This window comes from Lethenteron reissneri, chromosome 32 (genome assembly GCF_015708825.2).
Source record: "Lethenteron reissneri isolate LAM-NWPU_2019-01 chromosome 32, ASM1570882v1, whole genome shotgun sequence".
In the NCBI taxonomy this organism is placed as follows: domain Eukaryota; kingdom Metazoa; phylum Chordata; class Hyperoartia; order Petromyzontiformes; family Petromyzontidae; genus Lethenteron; species Lethenteron reissneri.
The window spans coordinates 13,491,252-13,509,955 of NC_083810.1; the positions used below are offsets into that span (position 1 = coordinate 13,491,252).

General features: G+C 43.4%; 1 protein-coding gene across 1 annotated transcript in view; it reads right to left on the minus strand.

Moving 5' to 3' along the window:
- Window positions 1-18,704, minus strand: part of BLTP1 (bridge-like lipid transfer protein family member 1) — a 132,948-nt gene that overhangs the window by 93,480 nt on the left and 20,764 nt on the right. The window contains 9 exon segments of the mRNA XM_061564167.1: window positions 434-531; window positions 6,326-6,481; window positions 7,075-7,192; window positions 8,516-8,607; window positions 10,457-10,535; window positions 10,776-10,932; window positions 13,217-13,367; window positions 16,111-16,190; window positions 17,143-17,336. Coding sequence (XP_061420151.1) covers window positions 434-531; window positions 6,326-6,481; window positions 7,075-7,192; window positions 8,516-8,607; window positions 10,457-10,535; window positions 10,776-10,932; window positions 13,217-13,367; window positions 16,111-16,190; window positions 17,143-17,336 — 1,125 coding nt within the window.

The following is an 18,704-nucleotide window of genomic DNA, read 5'->3' on the forward strand; positions in this document are numbered from 1 at the left end:
CTCTTCTCCCCAAAGAGACGTGGGGCAACATAAACATCAGAACTACAACAAATGTATTTACAACCCAAAGGAAAATAAGCATCCTCTTAATCATTCGCACCATTCATGTGCTAATTAATGTCGAGGGAAGCATAGAGTTTTAGCACATGAAAGCAATACTCATAATTTGTTCCACGTAGATAATTTAACAAGCATGATGGTTACATTAAGAGACAATGGCTTTCTCTTCTGTTTACGATATAGAAATACGCATTCTTCATGGCCACAGCATTCATTTTAATATTATTTTATTATTTCCCTTCTACGTGACTTTACCGAAAGAACCAAGAAGATGAATCCCTGCAGTCACGAAAGCTTTAAATCGAAATTTAATGATAAAATAATCGCGGTACAGGTGCGTGTGTGTAATCGCAGTGCTGTGCGCGTCACTTACCTTCAGGACAAACTTGATGTTGCAGGTTGCCGGAAGGAAGTCGATGTAAGGAAGACAGAAATCGATGTTCAGCACCTCCCCACACGCAGCGAGATAAACTGCGCAACGATAAACGGAATATACAAAATCATACGTCCACAAGTGTAGTTTTCAATCCGATTCACTTTTTAAGGCACGTATATACAAGGCAGGCATCCAAGATGTTGACCCGTTCTGAAGGATTATACTGTGGAAACATGTTTATGGATAGGTTTCGATTAAGAATTACAGAATAGGAATCTTTAGTTATACTGGAGGAATTCAATGAGCTATAAAGCTTTTTCACAAATGTCCAGTCGGGGCTTTTTAGAAAGTTACAACAATAAACAATACAAAAACACGATAGGAGTGCAAAGTTCAGGAAAGGTAAGCAAAGCAATAACAAAATATTAAACGAAATATATTTATTTATTTTACAAGGTAAAGCCCACTGAGCTATGAGCTTATTTTTCAGAAGCAATCTGGCTGCAGATGAAAGCTCAACAAAGTGGCTTATCACGTGGATATTGACAGCAGCTAAATAATCTAGATAGGTTAAACGTACGTGTGTATGTGTGCAATGTAGAGACGACAGCAGTGGCGATAAACCCCAAAACCAGATTAGATTCCTAACCATGGCTCATATCAGTGGCAAATTATATCTGGACAGGTCCAACCCACACTAATCAGCAAGTAAAGGTCAAACATCCCCCATTACTTACACAGCATGGATAGGCATTCCTCCAGCAGTAAAGTGACCATGGGCTATAAATGATTATTAACAATAATACAATGTCCTATCGATACATTTTGATTGATAAACCAAATAAATAGAATAATGTACCAAGACCCTGTTGGGATGATATTTATCATTGGTTCCCCATCACCTGCCTCCTACCAGGGTGAAATGTCTACCATTTGTGTGTACTCCAAGACTGAAATGCATCTAACTCAAACAGTACTTACCGTAGGACTTTCCAGATAATCAGTGTCGAATTCAGATGTTTGTATATGGCGGCTGAAACGAGGGGAGTGAATTTTAACAGTGGAAATTTAAATTATCATTTTTTTTCCCACAAAAATAATATTTGCACAGGGAATGTTAATGGCGTATCCTATAATGTAAGCATATGCCTGTTGCTATACATTGCTTGAGTCGCTACTGTGCACATGATCACACCGTTTACAAATAGAAAAAAACTCCACAATTCTGGAACATAAGGCTCTATTACGCAGTCCCATCACACAGCGTACAATGGCACTACCCGATGTTAATTTAAGAAGGGGATAATTGAAACTATGGGTTTTATTTTTGACAGTTTTCATCTACCAGGACAGTTCCCGAACATGACATTTTGCTCTGCCGACTGAAGAGTTATAAAAAGATATATCCGCCACAAAAATTAAATTGGAGATTTCTGTCCAGCTTTTTGAGACAATGCTTTGGGCGCTACGGATATCCTCCTGAGGGTCAAGTGAGTTGCTTTCCACAAACTCACTCAAAACTGGTTCAGGGGGCTTTGAGCAAATATTATTTGACACCACCGTTGAAGTTCTCAACCATGACAATGTGAAAGCTTGACATACAACAGGGGATATTCTTATAACCATTACATTCATGTGGCATTCCTATGGAATTTCACACAGCAAATGGATTCCTGTGCAGAAGCATGCAAGGCTCATTTAAATGGAAATCACTGCGTAAGAGAATGTGCAATCTACAGAAACATATCTACTATTTAAATGTGCAAGAGCTAAGATTTTCTCATGAAAGAATGCAATTTGATGCGGATGAGTGTGCAAAGCAATACAACGGACTTGCCTATAAAATATGCAACTCAAAAGACATCACTCGACATTCATTTACATTTCAGACAAATCAATACACTACTTCATTTGAACTTAGCCAGAATATGAACGCACAACGTTTAAAAAGGAGGGAAACACTAAAACACATGGACAAACACATGTATGCAGGGACTTATATGCAAGCAATTTAGTCAAACAGTAACCAGAGTAATATTCCGTGCAAAGGCGATGTGAACCCAATACACATGACAAAAATAGTTTTTTTCCCACATGTCCAGTCATAATCAAAGAGTCTGTGCAGCGTGATACCTTCACCTTTGTAACGCTGACCTGTCTTAAAAACATTCCTGTCCATTTTTTATTTCTTAAAAGAGTTTATCTGCGTTGGCTGCCACTGCCACAAATGCATAAAATAACCTGTGGCAGGTAGGCGGGGGCCAGCAGGTCTGCTTGACCATGGCCTGTCGTGGTTAAATCATGGGCCAGCAGGTCTGCTTGACCATGGCCTGTCGTGGTTAAATCACCGTCACTGCCACACGACGCCAGCCCTATACCAGCGCAGTTCATGCTAAGTAAGCATTAAACAAGGCGTTGCACAAACAGATCCAGGATCCTGCGCCCACGTTCAGTGTATGTGGCTCAACCGCCACAGCGCTGTTTTGCAATATGCGGAGAAATGTTGAAAAGCAATGCTTTAAACCCTCCAAGACCAACAGTAAATATACAATTTTAATGCAAACATTTTAATTGTTTAAGGAAAAGTGCCATCACGTGATGGCACTTTTGGTGGGAAGGCAGTGGACGAGACATCGTTGAACTGACGTCACTTCCTGTGATTTCGTGTTTTTAGGTAAACCGAAAAAACAACAGAAAGTCAGGTCATCCAAAATGTAGTATCTGGGTCCGCTTTTCTGATGTTTCAGATTAATATGAAAAATAGAAACAAACCCTTCATGTTTATGTCTACCATTGCTATATATGTGTGCTACACTTTCCCCTCTATTGTTTTTCATTTGCTGTAACGTCCAGATTGATCTATATGTCTATCTTTGCATCGAATTTGCATGTTGTGGACGTGCTTTTTTTAAATTGCATTTTCATAGCAAACCCAGGTGCCCATGGAAAAAGAGACTTCCATTCTCAATGGGCCCTCTCACCTGGATCAAATAAAGGATGCTCGTGTTTCGCACAAAATTACACGGGTGTCCAGAAATACTAACTAAGCGCCATTGTTGATTCGGTTTTGTTCCCACGAGCTCTCACTAAATATCAGCTGCAGGTCTGCCCCCCCCTCTTCTAATAATTAATGATTTGACAATGTTCCACAGATCCAAATCTGGAGGACTGTCGTTGCCATAGGGTTTCGCAGCTGTTCAGAATGCATCAACCGGGCAAGTGGCAACAACGGCAGAGGGCTTGACACAAATGTGTTTACGCCCCTTGGCAGGAGGCCTTAGAGCTGTGCTTTGGGGACACGAGAATGCTCACTCCTGTGCCCCCCCCCCACCCCCAAATTTCTAGCAAAGCCAAAAATGCTTTTTAAACATCCCACAAAATGTCCCAATGCACCAGGTGGCCTAAAAATGGCTCAATAATAACGCTCAGCGGATATTTCCCAGGTCACTGGTCGACTGGAGTAGGTGCGTGTCTACGGGCCGCAGCGGGAGATGCGCTGGATGCGACGCATTGCGTGCAGCAATGGAATATTTCCCGGTCACTGACCCTGACAGACCGAGCTGTAATCAAACCCTGCTCACCGCCATAATGGCATTCACAGACTTATGGAATTGCTTTGTCCGATTATATATTAGCATAGATGAGGTTAAACACTGAACAGTACTACTATATGACCGTGCATGCCAGGTTATATTATTTTAACCCATTTCTATTGTGTATGCATACCCTCCATTTAAGTGTGTTGACAAGCTCATCTTTTCCTCCACTTTACACTGCCTGACAATGATATATATTACCACAACCGCTCGAAGGTCAACACAATTTGCAGATTGTCTACCACGTGTGTACTAGATACTATGGCCATAATGATGCACAGATGAATTGATTAACGTGGGTCCTTAAAGCTGCGTATATGTGGATTAAATCAGGTGCGTAAGAATGTATGTTTTTAGAATCACATGCGGTGAATGCATTGGGGCTCCTCCACATGAGCCCTGTAGTGACTGGAGGCACTACCATTCAGCACCACAGTGATAACAAAACAATTATATTCTTGGTTCTTTAAGTAAAGTCGCGTAGAAGGGAAAGAACCAAGAATATGAATCCCTGCAGTCACGAAAGCTTTAAATCAAAACAAAACAATTATTGCATCAAATTGCAACCCTGAATTGCAAAGCTTCCTAGAATCGCCAGGAGGGTCAATTGTTCCACTCCTACATGACATCATTATAAAGGGTCACATACTGGTGAATGTCACACGTAATTTTATTCAGGAGGTACATTTAACCAAGCCACACACTGCTTAACGCTCACGAAGGGGACCTTTCAAAATATGGCATTCGCTAATATGTGGCGGATAGGACTTAAATCATCAAACCCCGAACCCAGAGGTCAACAAGTGACTTCTGCCACTGACATCTCAGCTACCCCAATCCAAACAATAATCCGCAATCAGCATAGCCGAGTTATTTTACACCATCGTGACATCTCCATGTCCTTCAGTTTAAATTTGGAATTTAATTACCCCTTGTCTATTGATGGACTGTGCGATCATCCATGAATAATGGCACGCACACCGCCACATTCTTACAAGGTGAATGCGGACTAACAGCTTGACATCATAAAATGTGAAAGTTTTACACGCACGGCCAAGGTGTTTAATGCATGTGGTTCATGTACACGTTTTTAAAAAAAACTTCAATGTGAATTGCATATAGTCAGTGTCAAGGTGAATTTGTTCATACAACTCGGCTGCCATTTATTCGTGAAGTTTAGTTGCTTGTTTGGATGACGCTTTGCTGCCAAGTATCAACTTAAACCAATCCTGTAAAGAGCAAACACTGGCCACGGGAATCGCCGTACCAAACGCTAAAATGCAGCCGTGACGCTTGTGCCTCCCCAATGAGTTTTGTTTTAAATTTTTAGCGCTTGCATGAGGAATGACGCCTAAGTGCCACTGAAACGAGTGCTCCTCACATCATAATGCACTTACACGCTACAGGCTCTGTGCAAGCGTGGCGAGCGTGTGGCCTCCTGCGTGCACAGCGTAATGCCCAGCAATCGGAAATACCGACGAAGCTATACGTAATCTCAGTGGTTTCATTATCCATCTGATCTGCATCTTACCAATAAATGGCTGGGCTGGTATTAAATAGTGGACAAGTAGTGAACAGGAACAGGCCAAAGGGATCATTTCATTGAGACAGCGAACACTGCATACGTGCAAGTGTCACTCTAAACACAGCATGCATGCCCAGAGAGCAACAGATTTAAAGTTTGGAATTTTATATTCATTACATGGGTGGGGGGTGAATAGAGTTTGCCCGAGCACAATGTGTATTTTGTATGCACTTTCTAAAATCCATATATTAACTGCTTCCAAGGTGTCTGGCCAGTAGTGTGAGAGAAGGCAATTAATCCTCTAGAGGGGCCCTCTCTAATGCTCCCATTATTGGAGTCCCCTCTGCCAACAGTAGTGTGAGCAAGGACATTGCTGGGCTTCAACCTTGCCTCCCTTTTACATTTTGACACGTTCAGCTGACGGGGCAGGGTGGCTGGAGCTCACGGCTCGCATTCAGGGGACACAACAATCCCTCAAGTCACCAGCTTTGTGGAAACACAAGCGTTGTCTTATGGATCGACTCACCCTCACCAAAGGAATGGGGAAAGTTTACCACTGGCTCAGAGCTGTACACAGATTATGAGCAACTAATCCTTGCTTGTTTGAGCAAAAAAGCACTTTGACTTAAACTCCGCTTAACAAATGCGAGGCAAACCGGGGGACTGCGAGAAATGTAAATGTGCGACCCGGTGGAAATGTACACGTCGTGATATACGGTGTGTATATTGGTGAAATCAGAATGACAAAGACTCTCGCGCGGCATGTACCATTCTCTTGCTGCCTGGTGGAGCAGTCGATCCAGTTGTACTGGTTGGCAGCCCACACCATCTCAAACTGGTGCAGAATCACCTTGAAGTTCCAGGTGTACGGCACAAACGAGCAGATGTCCAACGGGTTGTCGTTCGTCCAGTCCTCAATCAAATCTGTACGGGTGTCAAAAACATCACCACCGTCGTCGTCGTCAGCAACATTACCGGCATCGTAGGCATCTACTCTGAATGAACTGCTAATGCAGCTCTGCTATTGTATTCTCCACTCTGCACCTGCCTTACATTTTAGAACGATGCGGCACAATTTTCTCGCCGAATGCGTAAACCCCAGGTGTAATCGTCTCACCTGTGTTCCCTCCCGTGGCTGTCGTTGCATAACCAGTACCGTTGCATAACGAGTGCTCTCTGGCAAACTGACTGTGTATGGGGACAACACCCTTGTATCTCATACAACTGCAGGAGATGGGAGTCCACTTTTCGTGTACAACCTTCTCCTGGCAAGCCAGGGTATGGCAGCAGGCATCTCAATCCCCACGGAAAGGGAGTGTCACAAAATTTGTGTGATCCGTCAACCCACCTCAGCTTCTCAGCGCTGGGTTACAGGCGTTCGCCACCAGTTAAAGCAGTTACATGCAACCAGCTTTAAAGCATTCCATTTTTACAGGGGTGGTTTACACAACGAAGGCGTCCATTAACGACCACAAACCAGCTGGGATCCAACCATAAACACGTGTGACACAACTCACCTTGAAAGAAGTTCTTCTGTGCAAATATGAAGTAGTAGGTGGCTTTGCAGACCTCAATCTCGCACTGCCACGCCTGGTGCATGTTCCACAGCAACGAGTAGTTGGCATTGACATGAAACTAACGAGATACAGAAAAGAGAACAAGGGAGAAGCAAATGTCAAAAGGGCCTGTCGTGCACAGAATTTGCTTTAAATCGAATTCATGGCCGTTAACATTGAAACACCACACGCACATCTGGTGAGACATTTAATTCCAGTGAACGACCTGTTACAATGGCATGAGAGAAATGTGACTTTGACACAATGATGGACAGAGGACCAGCACTCATCCTTTACCCAGGAAAGCCGCACTCAGACCCAGAAGACATTTTGAGAAGGACCGTACTTCGATAAAGTTGGCCAAATCCTATTGAGCACGGGATTTGTGCAATTGGGGGGGGGGAATCAAAGTACGCAGAAAGTCCCCACATACATCTGAAGCAGTGACAAACACTGCAAAGATTAGCAACCTATTTTCTGTGCTGCCTCAATGCTGGCTATGCAGATTGGTGCTGTGGTTTGTGAGCGTGATCTCAGCACAATCACTCTGCCCTAGCACCAGGTAGCTAGATTATAACCATCAGCCACTGCATCGTGCATACGAATGATTTGGCCAAGCGATCCTAAATCCGAGTGCTGACCAAACCAAGCCCTGCTTTGCGCCCGGCACGTTATACGATCGGGCTCAAAGACGAACGACTGCAGGACACAGTCCGTACATCTCCCAAGTCGGCCTCGGAGCGGAGATGGGGAGGTTGTACTGACATACGGGCTCGGTCGTGCTCGCGCGAGGGGTGCTGCCAACGCAGTTTTTTCCACAGGTCAAGCCTCGCCGTCAGTCCCATTTATCAAATCATGAAATTAATTAAATAATATTTCAAACACAGAAGAGTAAAAAAAATCCCCAAAAAAATGTGTTCACATGGTGTGCAATTCAAAGAGAAGGACTCTGCAGAAGCACCCTTTTTCTCTATCGAGCCACTCCCCAAGCGGCTTATTGGAGACTATAAAATATCTGATTCACTATCTCTCCAGCCTCTCTCTCTATTCATATGCTAGAAAGAAGAGCAATTTCTTAAAACACCGGTGTTTCGGTGTGCTTTACTGGTAACGAATTGGCATGTTCTGTTCACGTGACAAACCTTACTAATTTGGCTGTGTCAATTCATATTAACGCGATCTAACACAAAAAACCTGTATTATGGATAATGGTCGCGAAAGCCTAGGTGTTAAAGCACCGATTTTATATATATATGTTTTCTTTTATAGCAGCATTATTGACGAACGTGTTGAGTTTTTTTGTTCCATGTGCTTGTACATCACTGCCAACCCAGCGGCATCACAATCATCATTTGCATCATTAACGGAGAAGTTGAAGGCAGTGTGGTGCGGTGTCTCTCACCGCCAGTGTCTCAGCCTCCAGGAGGGAACGGTACTGCATGCTGCTGGTCGCATCCACATGTAACAGCTGCCCTTTGATGGTGGAGGCAAAACCTAGGAGGAGAAGGGTAAACACTGTTAGAAGTGGCAGCGATATCGGTAATAGAAACAATAGCTATTAGCATACAGCAAGCAGGCCCACTCACACATGTACAAAGACCGTCCACGTAGCCTGCATAGGCAGTTGGGGTAAGTGATTCTTTCAGTGTGCCTATTAGGGACGGCATGGTGCACGATGGGGTGGTGTGGTCAGCATCATGTCTCCTAAACGCTGATGTTTACAAGCCAGAGGACGAGAACCGATTCAGATATAATTTGGACTCATATTAGCCGTTGCCAGGAATCGAGCGCAGCCCACACATCGCGGTGCATTGACCACTGCACAAATGTTACACAAAATCAATGCTTGAATAAATTATGTTCAGGATTTACCGAGCAGTGCGGCTTGCCGTCAGGCTTATCATCACGACCATTGGCATTATATAGTCCAACAATCAGCGTGTAGACCGACAGAGGCCAACCCAGGTAGGCTGGCCAGTTGTGGTGAATCGTACGAATGATTAAATCTCCAGGAGATTTTAATTCACTGTGGTTTCATATATTCAAGGTCAATAAGTGCTTCTAATTTAAACGAAGTCTGACAAGTGTTGTGTTTTATTGAGTGCTCTGATTGTTTCAATCAAGTCAGTCTTCCTTCAGGTCTGTATTAATTGCACAAAGTTGACATTTGAGGTGATTCATTACAGAATTCTGGATGCAAGACCTGATCAAGTTCATCCTCAACAACTTTCAAACGAAAGTTGTGTTATGCACATGAACATAACCTACTCTTTGGCGAGTAGCCTGCATTGGATGATGGATTATCCTACACTGTGCACACAGAAGATGGATTCCTGAAGTGTACATTTAATTTGTGCTCTGCTGCAGCCACTTTATCACATGGGTCAAATTTCCATTTCTTTATGTGCCTACAGCCATAAACGTATATTTGACTTGTGATCACTTGGCCTCTGTGGATTTCCAGAACTATGGGTCTTATCAGCTACAGTAAAAAAAAATGTTATCCTTAATAGAAAAGCAATCATGAACAAGTACACGAAACACAGATCACCTGACCAAGCCACAGACACATACAATAAAACACTGTCACAAGCTACAATTTGCTTTTTATTTTCATGAATGTTAAGTTGATATGTGCAAAGGTTTAGTTTTTAATGACAATAAGAGATTCTGGCTATAAACTGTACAGCCCACGTAGGGATAGTAGATCCTGTCTTGCCATCCAGGTGGCTGTCGTGAAAGTTACGTCTATAAAGGCTGAGCAACACCTATCAACATTTAGACATTGAAAGTCTGCATGTCAGTAACTGACATCTTCAAAGGTTGGCTTCATCATGGGACTACTAAGTTGTCGAATGCAGCCAGACTTCTTGCAAAATAGCCGATTCCCCAAGTAACAACACTGATTTGATGCGTCACATTTTACATTCAGCGTATCGACATTCATTGCAATGTCTTGCGTTCTCCGAGTCTCCGCGTGTTCAGGAGGAAATGCAAGACTCACTAATTCCTCATTGCTTTCCCTTAAGTGCATTTAATCGTTCTGTATTTTACGAGATTTGATCTTTGAATTTGTTTGTGCAATGTACTGATACCCCCTTGAAATGGGGGCGATTTTACATTTTAAAATAAAGCCTTTAAAACCTTTTAGCGTCGCACACCTCGTTACCCTGCAACATTTGCTGGCTGATGCATGCTAGGTCTCTGCTGGGTCAGCAACAAGTGACACATCAAACAACTACAAAATTTACTTTACATCAGCAATATTAAACAAAACAACCTTTTCAACGCACTCCGTTCATTCAATTGCGATTTCGTGGCACTTGGCATTGGGCAAACTCACCATTTTCACCCACAATCATAGGTATGTTCACCTCCAGATATGATCCTGCCCCAATGTTCACATGAATTGCATTGGTTTCCTGCATGACAGCCAAAATAATGCATTCATGCACAAAGTTATTTCACAGAATCAAAAACAAAAGGCACTGAAAATAAAATAATCATCATCATGCAAACGAGCGAGCCTGCCACTATTCTACATTTGAGGCTTCGGTACTGCATAATCGTGGGTAACCGTATAGATTTAAACCCAGAACTTAAGTCCTTTTACATTGAGCATTAGTCATCAAAGCACCACATCCCGATCACTCCCAGCTCACCCGGTTCTTGGTGAAGAGCAAGTCCATGGTGGCATCTGCAATGATATTCATGCGCAACTCAAAGGCCAGGTTCTGCCGCAGCTCGCCTGGCTTGGCCATCTCCGTGACCTTCATGGGTTGGTAGTCACTTGGGAAAAAGAACTTCCAGAGATGCTCCCTGGTGAGGGGCAGAGGGCAAAGATGAAGAGGAAGGACAAATCAAATATGGCGCGGTACATTTTACCGCGCATGCACACGCACGCGCGGACACACCTGCACTCGCTTACGTACGCGCAGTATGTATGTTGTTGAACGTCTTTCGCACTGTAACGCAGCTGCCCGTGCTCATCAGAGGTGCGGGGAAAGACAACAAACTAAACAGAAAAAGCAGTTCTAAAGAGAAGAGTTTTCACTCTAGAGGACTGAAAACAATCTACTCTCATGACCCGGAACCTTCCGCACAGCACTAAGGCCCATTAATGCACAAGGAAGCAATGTATTCATACCATTTTTCAGTCCAAATCTCACCAAATTATATATCGAATGTTAAAATGCAAAACACAGACTCGCTCATTTTCGCATTCTGTCTTGTAACCAACACTTAGGTCCTCAAGTATTGGTCAATGTTATTTAAAAATGAGTTTACAACGCCACACACATTAGGCTACATTTTCAAACATTATTGCACGTTGATTTACGCAGTTAATTTACATTTAAAACGCGTTTCCTATCTCAATTGACCATGTTCCATAACACTTTACGTATCGAGTCTCTAATGGCTTTTGTTTATATTGAATATTCATTTACTTTGGCAAAGTGCCCTGCCTACTGGAAGAAACAATCACACTTCTGAACATTGGATACAAACACTTCAGTGTTCCAATGCAACCAAACATGAGCATAGACCGCACTATATACTTACAAAGTAATATAACTACAAACAGGTACATACATACCGATGCATTTGTGGTTATGTACTTCCACGTTGGGATATCTGGAGTAGGACTCCTAATGTTTACCCTACTGCGCAATAACATTGAAGATAGAAATATAAATAAGCAGGCAATAACAACTTTATCACCGATTCTGCCCCTTCATGTAAAAAGTAAAAGTATTTTTTTGTTTACACATCTCATCAACCACACAGCCTTCTGGGAGTACATCATTTCATTAGCATTGGTGAAAAACAAGCACACTCTGGACCAGTTTCGACAATGTCTCATCAGTAGAGCCAGGGTTGCTTAAAACAATGCTGAAAAACTGCTTAATGTTTACAGGCAAGGATCCTCCTCTCTGTTCGTCACGGGTCCAAGTTGGGTGCATAGTTACATAGCACGTAACAGAAAACAATAATTAGCGTCGATGTTATACAACATGAAGCAGTTAGATTAATTTATGCTCCTACGCTCATCAATTCTTCAGTAACTCTCCAACACCATGATGCAGGATAGAGGATTCATCTTCCTCCTCCTCGTCTGCTTGTACTATTCAACTTTTGAATTCCCTTCCATGTTCTTTTCAACATGTTCCTATTGAACCTGCTCATGTCAAGGGATGATTTGCTTCATATCTGCTGGACGATCATTAGTGACTTTAATTGCTGGCCACTTTGCGTTTGAAGCCTAGAAGACTGTGCTCAGCAAACGCAAAAAGAAAACGCCAGGGGTGGTGGTGGTGTAGTGTTTAGCACACTGCACCATAATCCCAGCAGGGTAAAATTTCAAACCATGCTGAACACACCAGTAGCCACTGGTATTTGAACCTTACCTGATCCTCTCCTAGGTCAGCACGAGCTAAAATCAGAACCCAGTGTGGCGTTGTCAACATTAGCACTGCGGGAAACAACGGCAGCCACGCGTAAACGGTGCTGGTCACGCTACACTACCCGCGTGCTGCGCAATGCTCGACAAACGCTCACTGGCAGCATCTACCCCAGGGCACATTCAATAACGCCACCTCTTCAAAGCAGTTTTGTTTTGCACTAAAAATGTCGACATGGTTCACTCTCCATGTCACCTAACAGCAATGATTGTCTTATGCCCAGTAAATATTAGCAGTGTTAAAGACTGAACGGTAGAACTAAACAGGAAAAATGTGTCTCTATGTGCGTGTACACAAGTGTGTGTGTGTGTGACTGTGTGTACGTGTGTGTCTGTGCGGTAGTGTAGCGGTTAGCGCACTGCGCTATGAGCCTGGCGACCCGGGTTCGATTCCCGCTCATGGCCAACACCAGCGAAGATATCTGAACAGGTCCTGGGCCTCCCGTAGGTCGACTCAGCCTGAAATGAGTACCTAGTGCGATGTGTAAACATTGCCGCTGGGGAGACAAAGGCGGTCGGGCGTAGTGCTGGCCACCCACCCCCTCGTGTACCTTCATAGGTGCTCGCTAACAGCACATGCCCCTGCAGTCTGTTAAGGCTTTACGGGGGATCTTTATCTTTTGTGTCTGTGCACCAGCCTGCCTCTGTTTATCAGCCCAGGGCCCGTAGTTGAAGTCCGTGGCCTTGCCGCACACAATGTCGAGCCCCCAGCAGGGTGGCAGGTCCTGCAGCTTGGAGGTTTCACTGCCAGAACTGTCCTCGGAGCTCTCCTCGCTCTCCTCTGGCACCAGGCCTGGTCAACGTGCAGCACAGAGTGGAACACTTTGTGAGCAAGCAGGGAAACAAGCGTTAAGGTTAAGAGGTTACACGATTGTCAATGTTGCTGATGCCATCGTACATCGCTATCACTTGCTGCTGTTAGGCACCACAAATGCTGTAGAAGTGTCACCAATCCTCCTAAGTCAGAAGCAGAATGAGACCGTGTACACGTGGCCAAGCTGCAGTGGTGAGAGCTCCCTTCCTAGTGAGCAGGTGAGGAAAACTGAACCCTGGGAGGAGTGAGTGGTGCAGCATTTTAATTGATAGACATCATTTACATATACGAGATGTGCGCATTCATGCGGGCTCCCGAGCTCCAGAAATTTAAATGTATTTTATTCTGTAACCAGCTTTTGATAGAAATTGTTGCTGCTGCCAAAAATGTGGTTTCATTTTTCCCCCAAAAAAATGTTTGTGACACTCCAGTCCTCTAAACAGCGACACAAGTTACGTCACGGGTTCAACAAACAGGCAGCAGTTGCCCACACACAGGTCCACACGGCTCATTAAACTGTAGCGTGATGTTCCAGGATTTGTCAACACCCAGGTAAAATCGAAACCTGGCTATGAACTCTGGAACCCAATTTTCCCTGTTATTCTCTCTTTCCCATTCAATTCACCACCTGCACCACATGCAATCATTAAAACAAGTGCAACTCGGAGGCAATGGAAGCAAATTTAAGTGGACATTAGCCAGTCTCCTCGTTGAAAGCATTGCACGTCCAACACCCAGTGTCTTTTCAGCAGAGGAATATCCAGAGGAAGAATTGTGGCTCAGTGACTTTTAACACTTTCTCAAGATGAACGTTTCCAAATAAATGCAGCACAGAAGTAAAGCTAGAGTACATTCATAACAATTATATTCATATACGATGTTAACGTTCCCGAATAAATGATCAGGAATTCAAAACAAACCAACACACGAGGGCAATAAACAATGCATTGGGGCTCCACACATTGAATATTAATGGTCTTTGTTCTCAGCCAGCTTATTTGCAGCCACTGTAAGTTAAGCGACAATTCCTTTGAAGGCTCCCTTCCAGTCTGCGCATTGCAGATTCATGATAACCACACATCACCACAGGGCTTTTGTAATTATCCCATAAAGTGAGATGATGGCAGAGTAGCGTCGTAAGAGGAAACCTTGCCACTGACGGGACCCACACCAAACAGAGAGCGGCGCGTTGCTCTCCAACTGCCAAGATCATCTTTTACATTTTAATGAGGTATTGGCAATGCTGTGCAAGTACAATCCACGGGCCACGGTGGACTAAATGTGCAGTAAATTAAATACCAAGATGTCTGCAGTCAATAATACATTTATTTGTTTGTTTTCTCTATGCGTGCAATCAGAGAGACAATTTATAATTTAATAAAATAATTTTAATACCAAATAATACTTAACTTTATTAAGACACCGATGGAGAGAAATGACAAGAGAAAATGTTTTTGTAAGAACTAAAACAAGCTACTTGTGCAAGTGAGAAGAAGTTGCGTTTCTATTAATCCACTTTAAATCAAATCTTGTATTGTGACTAAAGGAATGGACCTGAATTGCATAGCGAGAACCTGTGGATCCACACGAGGACCACGAGCTCTAGCTTGTTATATTACACAAGGTTTAAACCGGAGAAACACTGATAATTATACGTTTCAGCCCGTTGTCAATCCACTGCTGGATGAAAGCCTCTCCTCTGACCATGTGTCAACAACAGCGTTGTCTGAGCACGCTACACCGCTGGTAAACATGGGGTTCAAGACTGGGTCGGATATCATTTGCTAATGATGTTAGCCATGACCAGGAATAGAACTTAGGGAGACCGCTTCATAAGGCAGTGTGCTGACCACTGCACCACTGCTCTACTGTGTACTGTATGATTGTGCAAAGGTTATGAACGCAATATTCACATATTTGGCTTCACTGTGAGAATGTAATTTCTGAAATATGGTAGGAGTTAGAGTTAATAAAATCAAGACGTCAATACAATTATAAAAGTTTTAAGTGAGCAGTCATATAAATACTTAAAAAACATTCTCAAATTTGGAAAAATTATAATATCAAAAAACACGACATTAAACCAATTTACTGATCTGTCAGTTTGCTGAGAAATAAAAACCAAAACACATTAAAATAACAACACGCACACTATTTGTTCAATTATCAAGTTTAGTTTTCCAGCAGCACTCCAACCTGCTATCACCCATTTTCATTCTGGGCAACACACATGGCCACAGAGCACCTGGAAACTGTGGCCTTAAAGTGTGGGTGTGGTGTCGTCATCATCATGGTGGCCTTCATAAGTTGGGCACATGTAAACCACGTCATACTGAAATCTGACAAGGTGCATGCGCTACCAAGCATATGACAGGAGTGTCAGAACGATGTAGGAATACGATTTTGGAAGTTTCACTAACTACGTGTTAAAAACCTATTTTTGTATCAACACTATTCTTGAGCAAAATTGATCAGTCTGCTGCTGTGCAAATTATAACATCGCATGTTATGCATAAAACATTTGGTTTCATTCTTTTTGTGAACTTGGCATAGTCAACGGCCCCAAGTGAAATCCTGTAAGTGCACCTTTTGTGATCCTATTAAGAAGAATCAGGGAATTTAATGAACCTTGAAAATTTGATGTGCAAAAGAAGAAAAAAAACTCTAACGAAAGCTTTAAAATGTGCACGTTTACACTCAACTATCACATGACTAACAATACCTGGCTTATCCATGTAGTAGTACATGTCCACATCGTTAGACAACATGACCACAAAGCCTTCCCCCATCGAGCGCGGAGGCCTGCCAGAAACACGCACACACAGCGGGGATGAGCAATCGCGGACGCACAAAGCACTCTCCCCATTGAGCCCTCGGCAATAACGAAAGGCGCACAGTAATTGGTGAAATTAACTAAAATAAAGATTATAATGGGAAATGCAGTGATCCATATTTTGGGGGGGAGTTAGGCTGCGTGGCGTAACACAAAACACAATTACAGACCAATCAGAGAAATTATTTGTGGAGCGGATGATAAAGCTCGCGCTCGCAAAATACGTGACCAAAATGGCACCGGTGTGACACAGCACGTGCCAAACCGTCGCAGCACACGCAACGTTGGATAGCCAAATGAGACACTTGCACCCGGGCAATGTACTGATCCTACACACGTACCGGCAACTTTGTAAAGATCTAAGCACATGTTATCCAATTACTGTTTTTACAGCTCTAAACTCTCCTCTCGTAGTTAACCGTATTTTGTCTATAAATGTTACGGTCTGTTGGGAGAAAGAGATATAAAACTGAGTGCCAATGGCTTTCTCTGGAATGACTTTAGCATATGGCTATAAAAAATATATATGTATTAACATTAACAACATGCTGTACCATTAACTTTACAAATATAAACCATTTTCTCCAACAGGGAACCTCAAGATGTAATCTCTCGTGTGTCAATGATTTCATCAATTACGAAGAATTTGTATTGCTTGCCGAGCACAGGCCCAAAGGCCCAAAACGCCAAGTGACCAGCAACAAACAGCACTACTGAAGGCGTAACGAACAGTTAATAGGTTTCTTGAATTAAGCTTGTAAGAACTTGGGAAAAACCTGTCTAACCGAGACAATTGGTCTCAGCAGGGATCTATCCAGCGAGCGGTAATCTTGGCGAGAGGAAACGAAGGGGGCGGCATGCATTGTGGGGGGGGGGGGGGGGGGGGGTGAGGGGCGAGGGTGGCACGGGTGCGCAACGAACTCGTCCTGCTGCATGCCGGCGTAGCGCGGGCTGGGCACCAGCATGACGCGCACGTTCTCCAGCTTGCCCTTCACGATGTGCATGAACTCGTCCAGGTGGCTCGACGGCGGCTTGGTCGTGTACGTCAGGAAGGCGTCGTCGAAGTTGACGCACAGCGTCTGGGGCAGCAGGCGGTTGCCAAACACCAGCCGGCCCTGGCACGTGCACGTGACGCGCACGAGCCGGCGGTCGTTTTTTATCAATGGAATTAGCGATGGAAACATTCAACGATTAAGTGCTTGCTTTTTTTTATTTTAGTCAACGATGACTCTCAGTCATAAAAAGTAATTATCAATATCACAGCATGACTGATTATGAGGAGAGGAAGCTAACTAGCCTGAGTGAAGATGCAGACGAAAATTGCTTAGTAAAGATATTACAGAAGGGTAATTAGTTATATTTGTTTGCAAAGATTGGCTAACATCTTGACCTGATAATACTGAGGGGGTGGAGGATTTGCAGGCTCTTCACACCAACATCAATAACCACCTCCGATTAGCACGTTTGGCTATGTACAGTGCAAAAGAAGTTCAACACACATACATAACAAGGAGTGGATGAGATTTTTGACTGCTTTCGTCAACCAGAGTGAGAATGACTCCACGTAATCCAGATTAATACCCAAACTAAAGTTCACAGGTTCCCATTGACAAGACTCTAATTTATGAAATGCTGAATAAATTAACACTGGTGTGACGCACAGTGATGTATGAACTATAGTACGAGGACATGCACTATGAGAGATGAAGCAATGTGTGCAGGTGTTGGATGGATTGCTGCCGAGGCTGAATAAGGCTTATGATGAAACGTAGAGCGTCTATTCAGGGGGCGATGAGTCACTCTGCCAAGGCCTTTGTCAGTCTGTTGCCTATCCATATGTAAGAGCAGTGACTAACACGCTATTCTTTAGGAACCTTGGTATGTTGATTTTCATTATCAAGTTGTTTTCCAAAAACACTCCAACCTGATCTGACACGCCTATTTATTTAATAAATTAGATGTTGTCCACTTTCAATAAATGTCTGAGGTATGTATGTCCTAGGTAGTGTTGAAGACAGCATGTTTACCATGGGGCCTGATAAGAATACAAATTAGATATCTTTCCTAATTAACAGTTCTCACACAATCCACAAAGTGATTCGCTACTGGTTTCACTTCTCATTTCTACAGGATTAGAATTAGCATCATGCACTTGGTGATGATTAGATGTTGAATTGGTTCTCCGATCCCTGACATCCACTGGGAGGTGCTACATTCACCAGTACGCTGAAACAAATAACAACACGTTCCTAGAGGCACACCATGAAACTGCTGTGAGTGACCCCAATCAGTTTCAAATGAAACCCACGATACAGTATTGTCCTCTTCATTACCTTTTCCAATACCTCTCGAGGGACGACTTTGTAGACCGACGGGCAATAACAAGACCTCTGGGGTAAACTCATTTCTCCAGGACCAGACGTCTCCGCACAGACCTTATATTACATCTTAATGGGGGGGGATTTCTACCCGACGGATTCTAA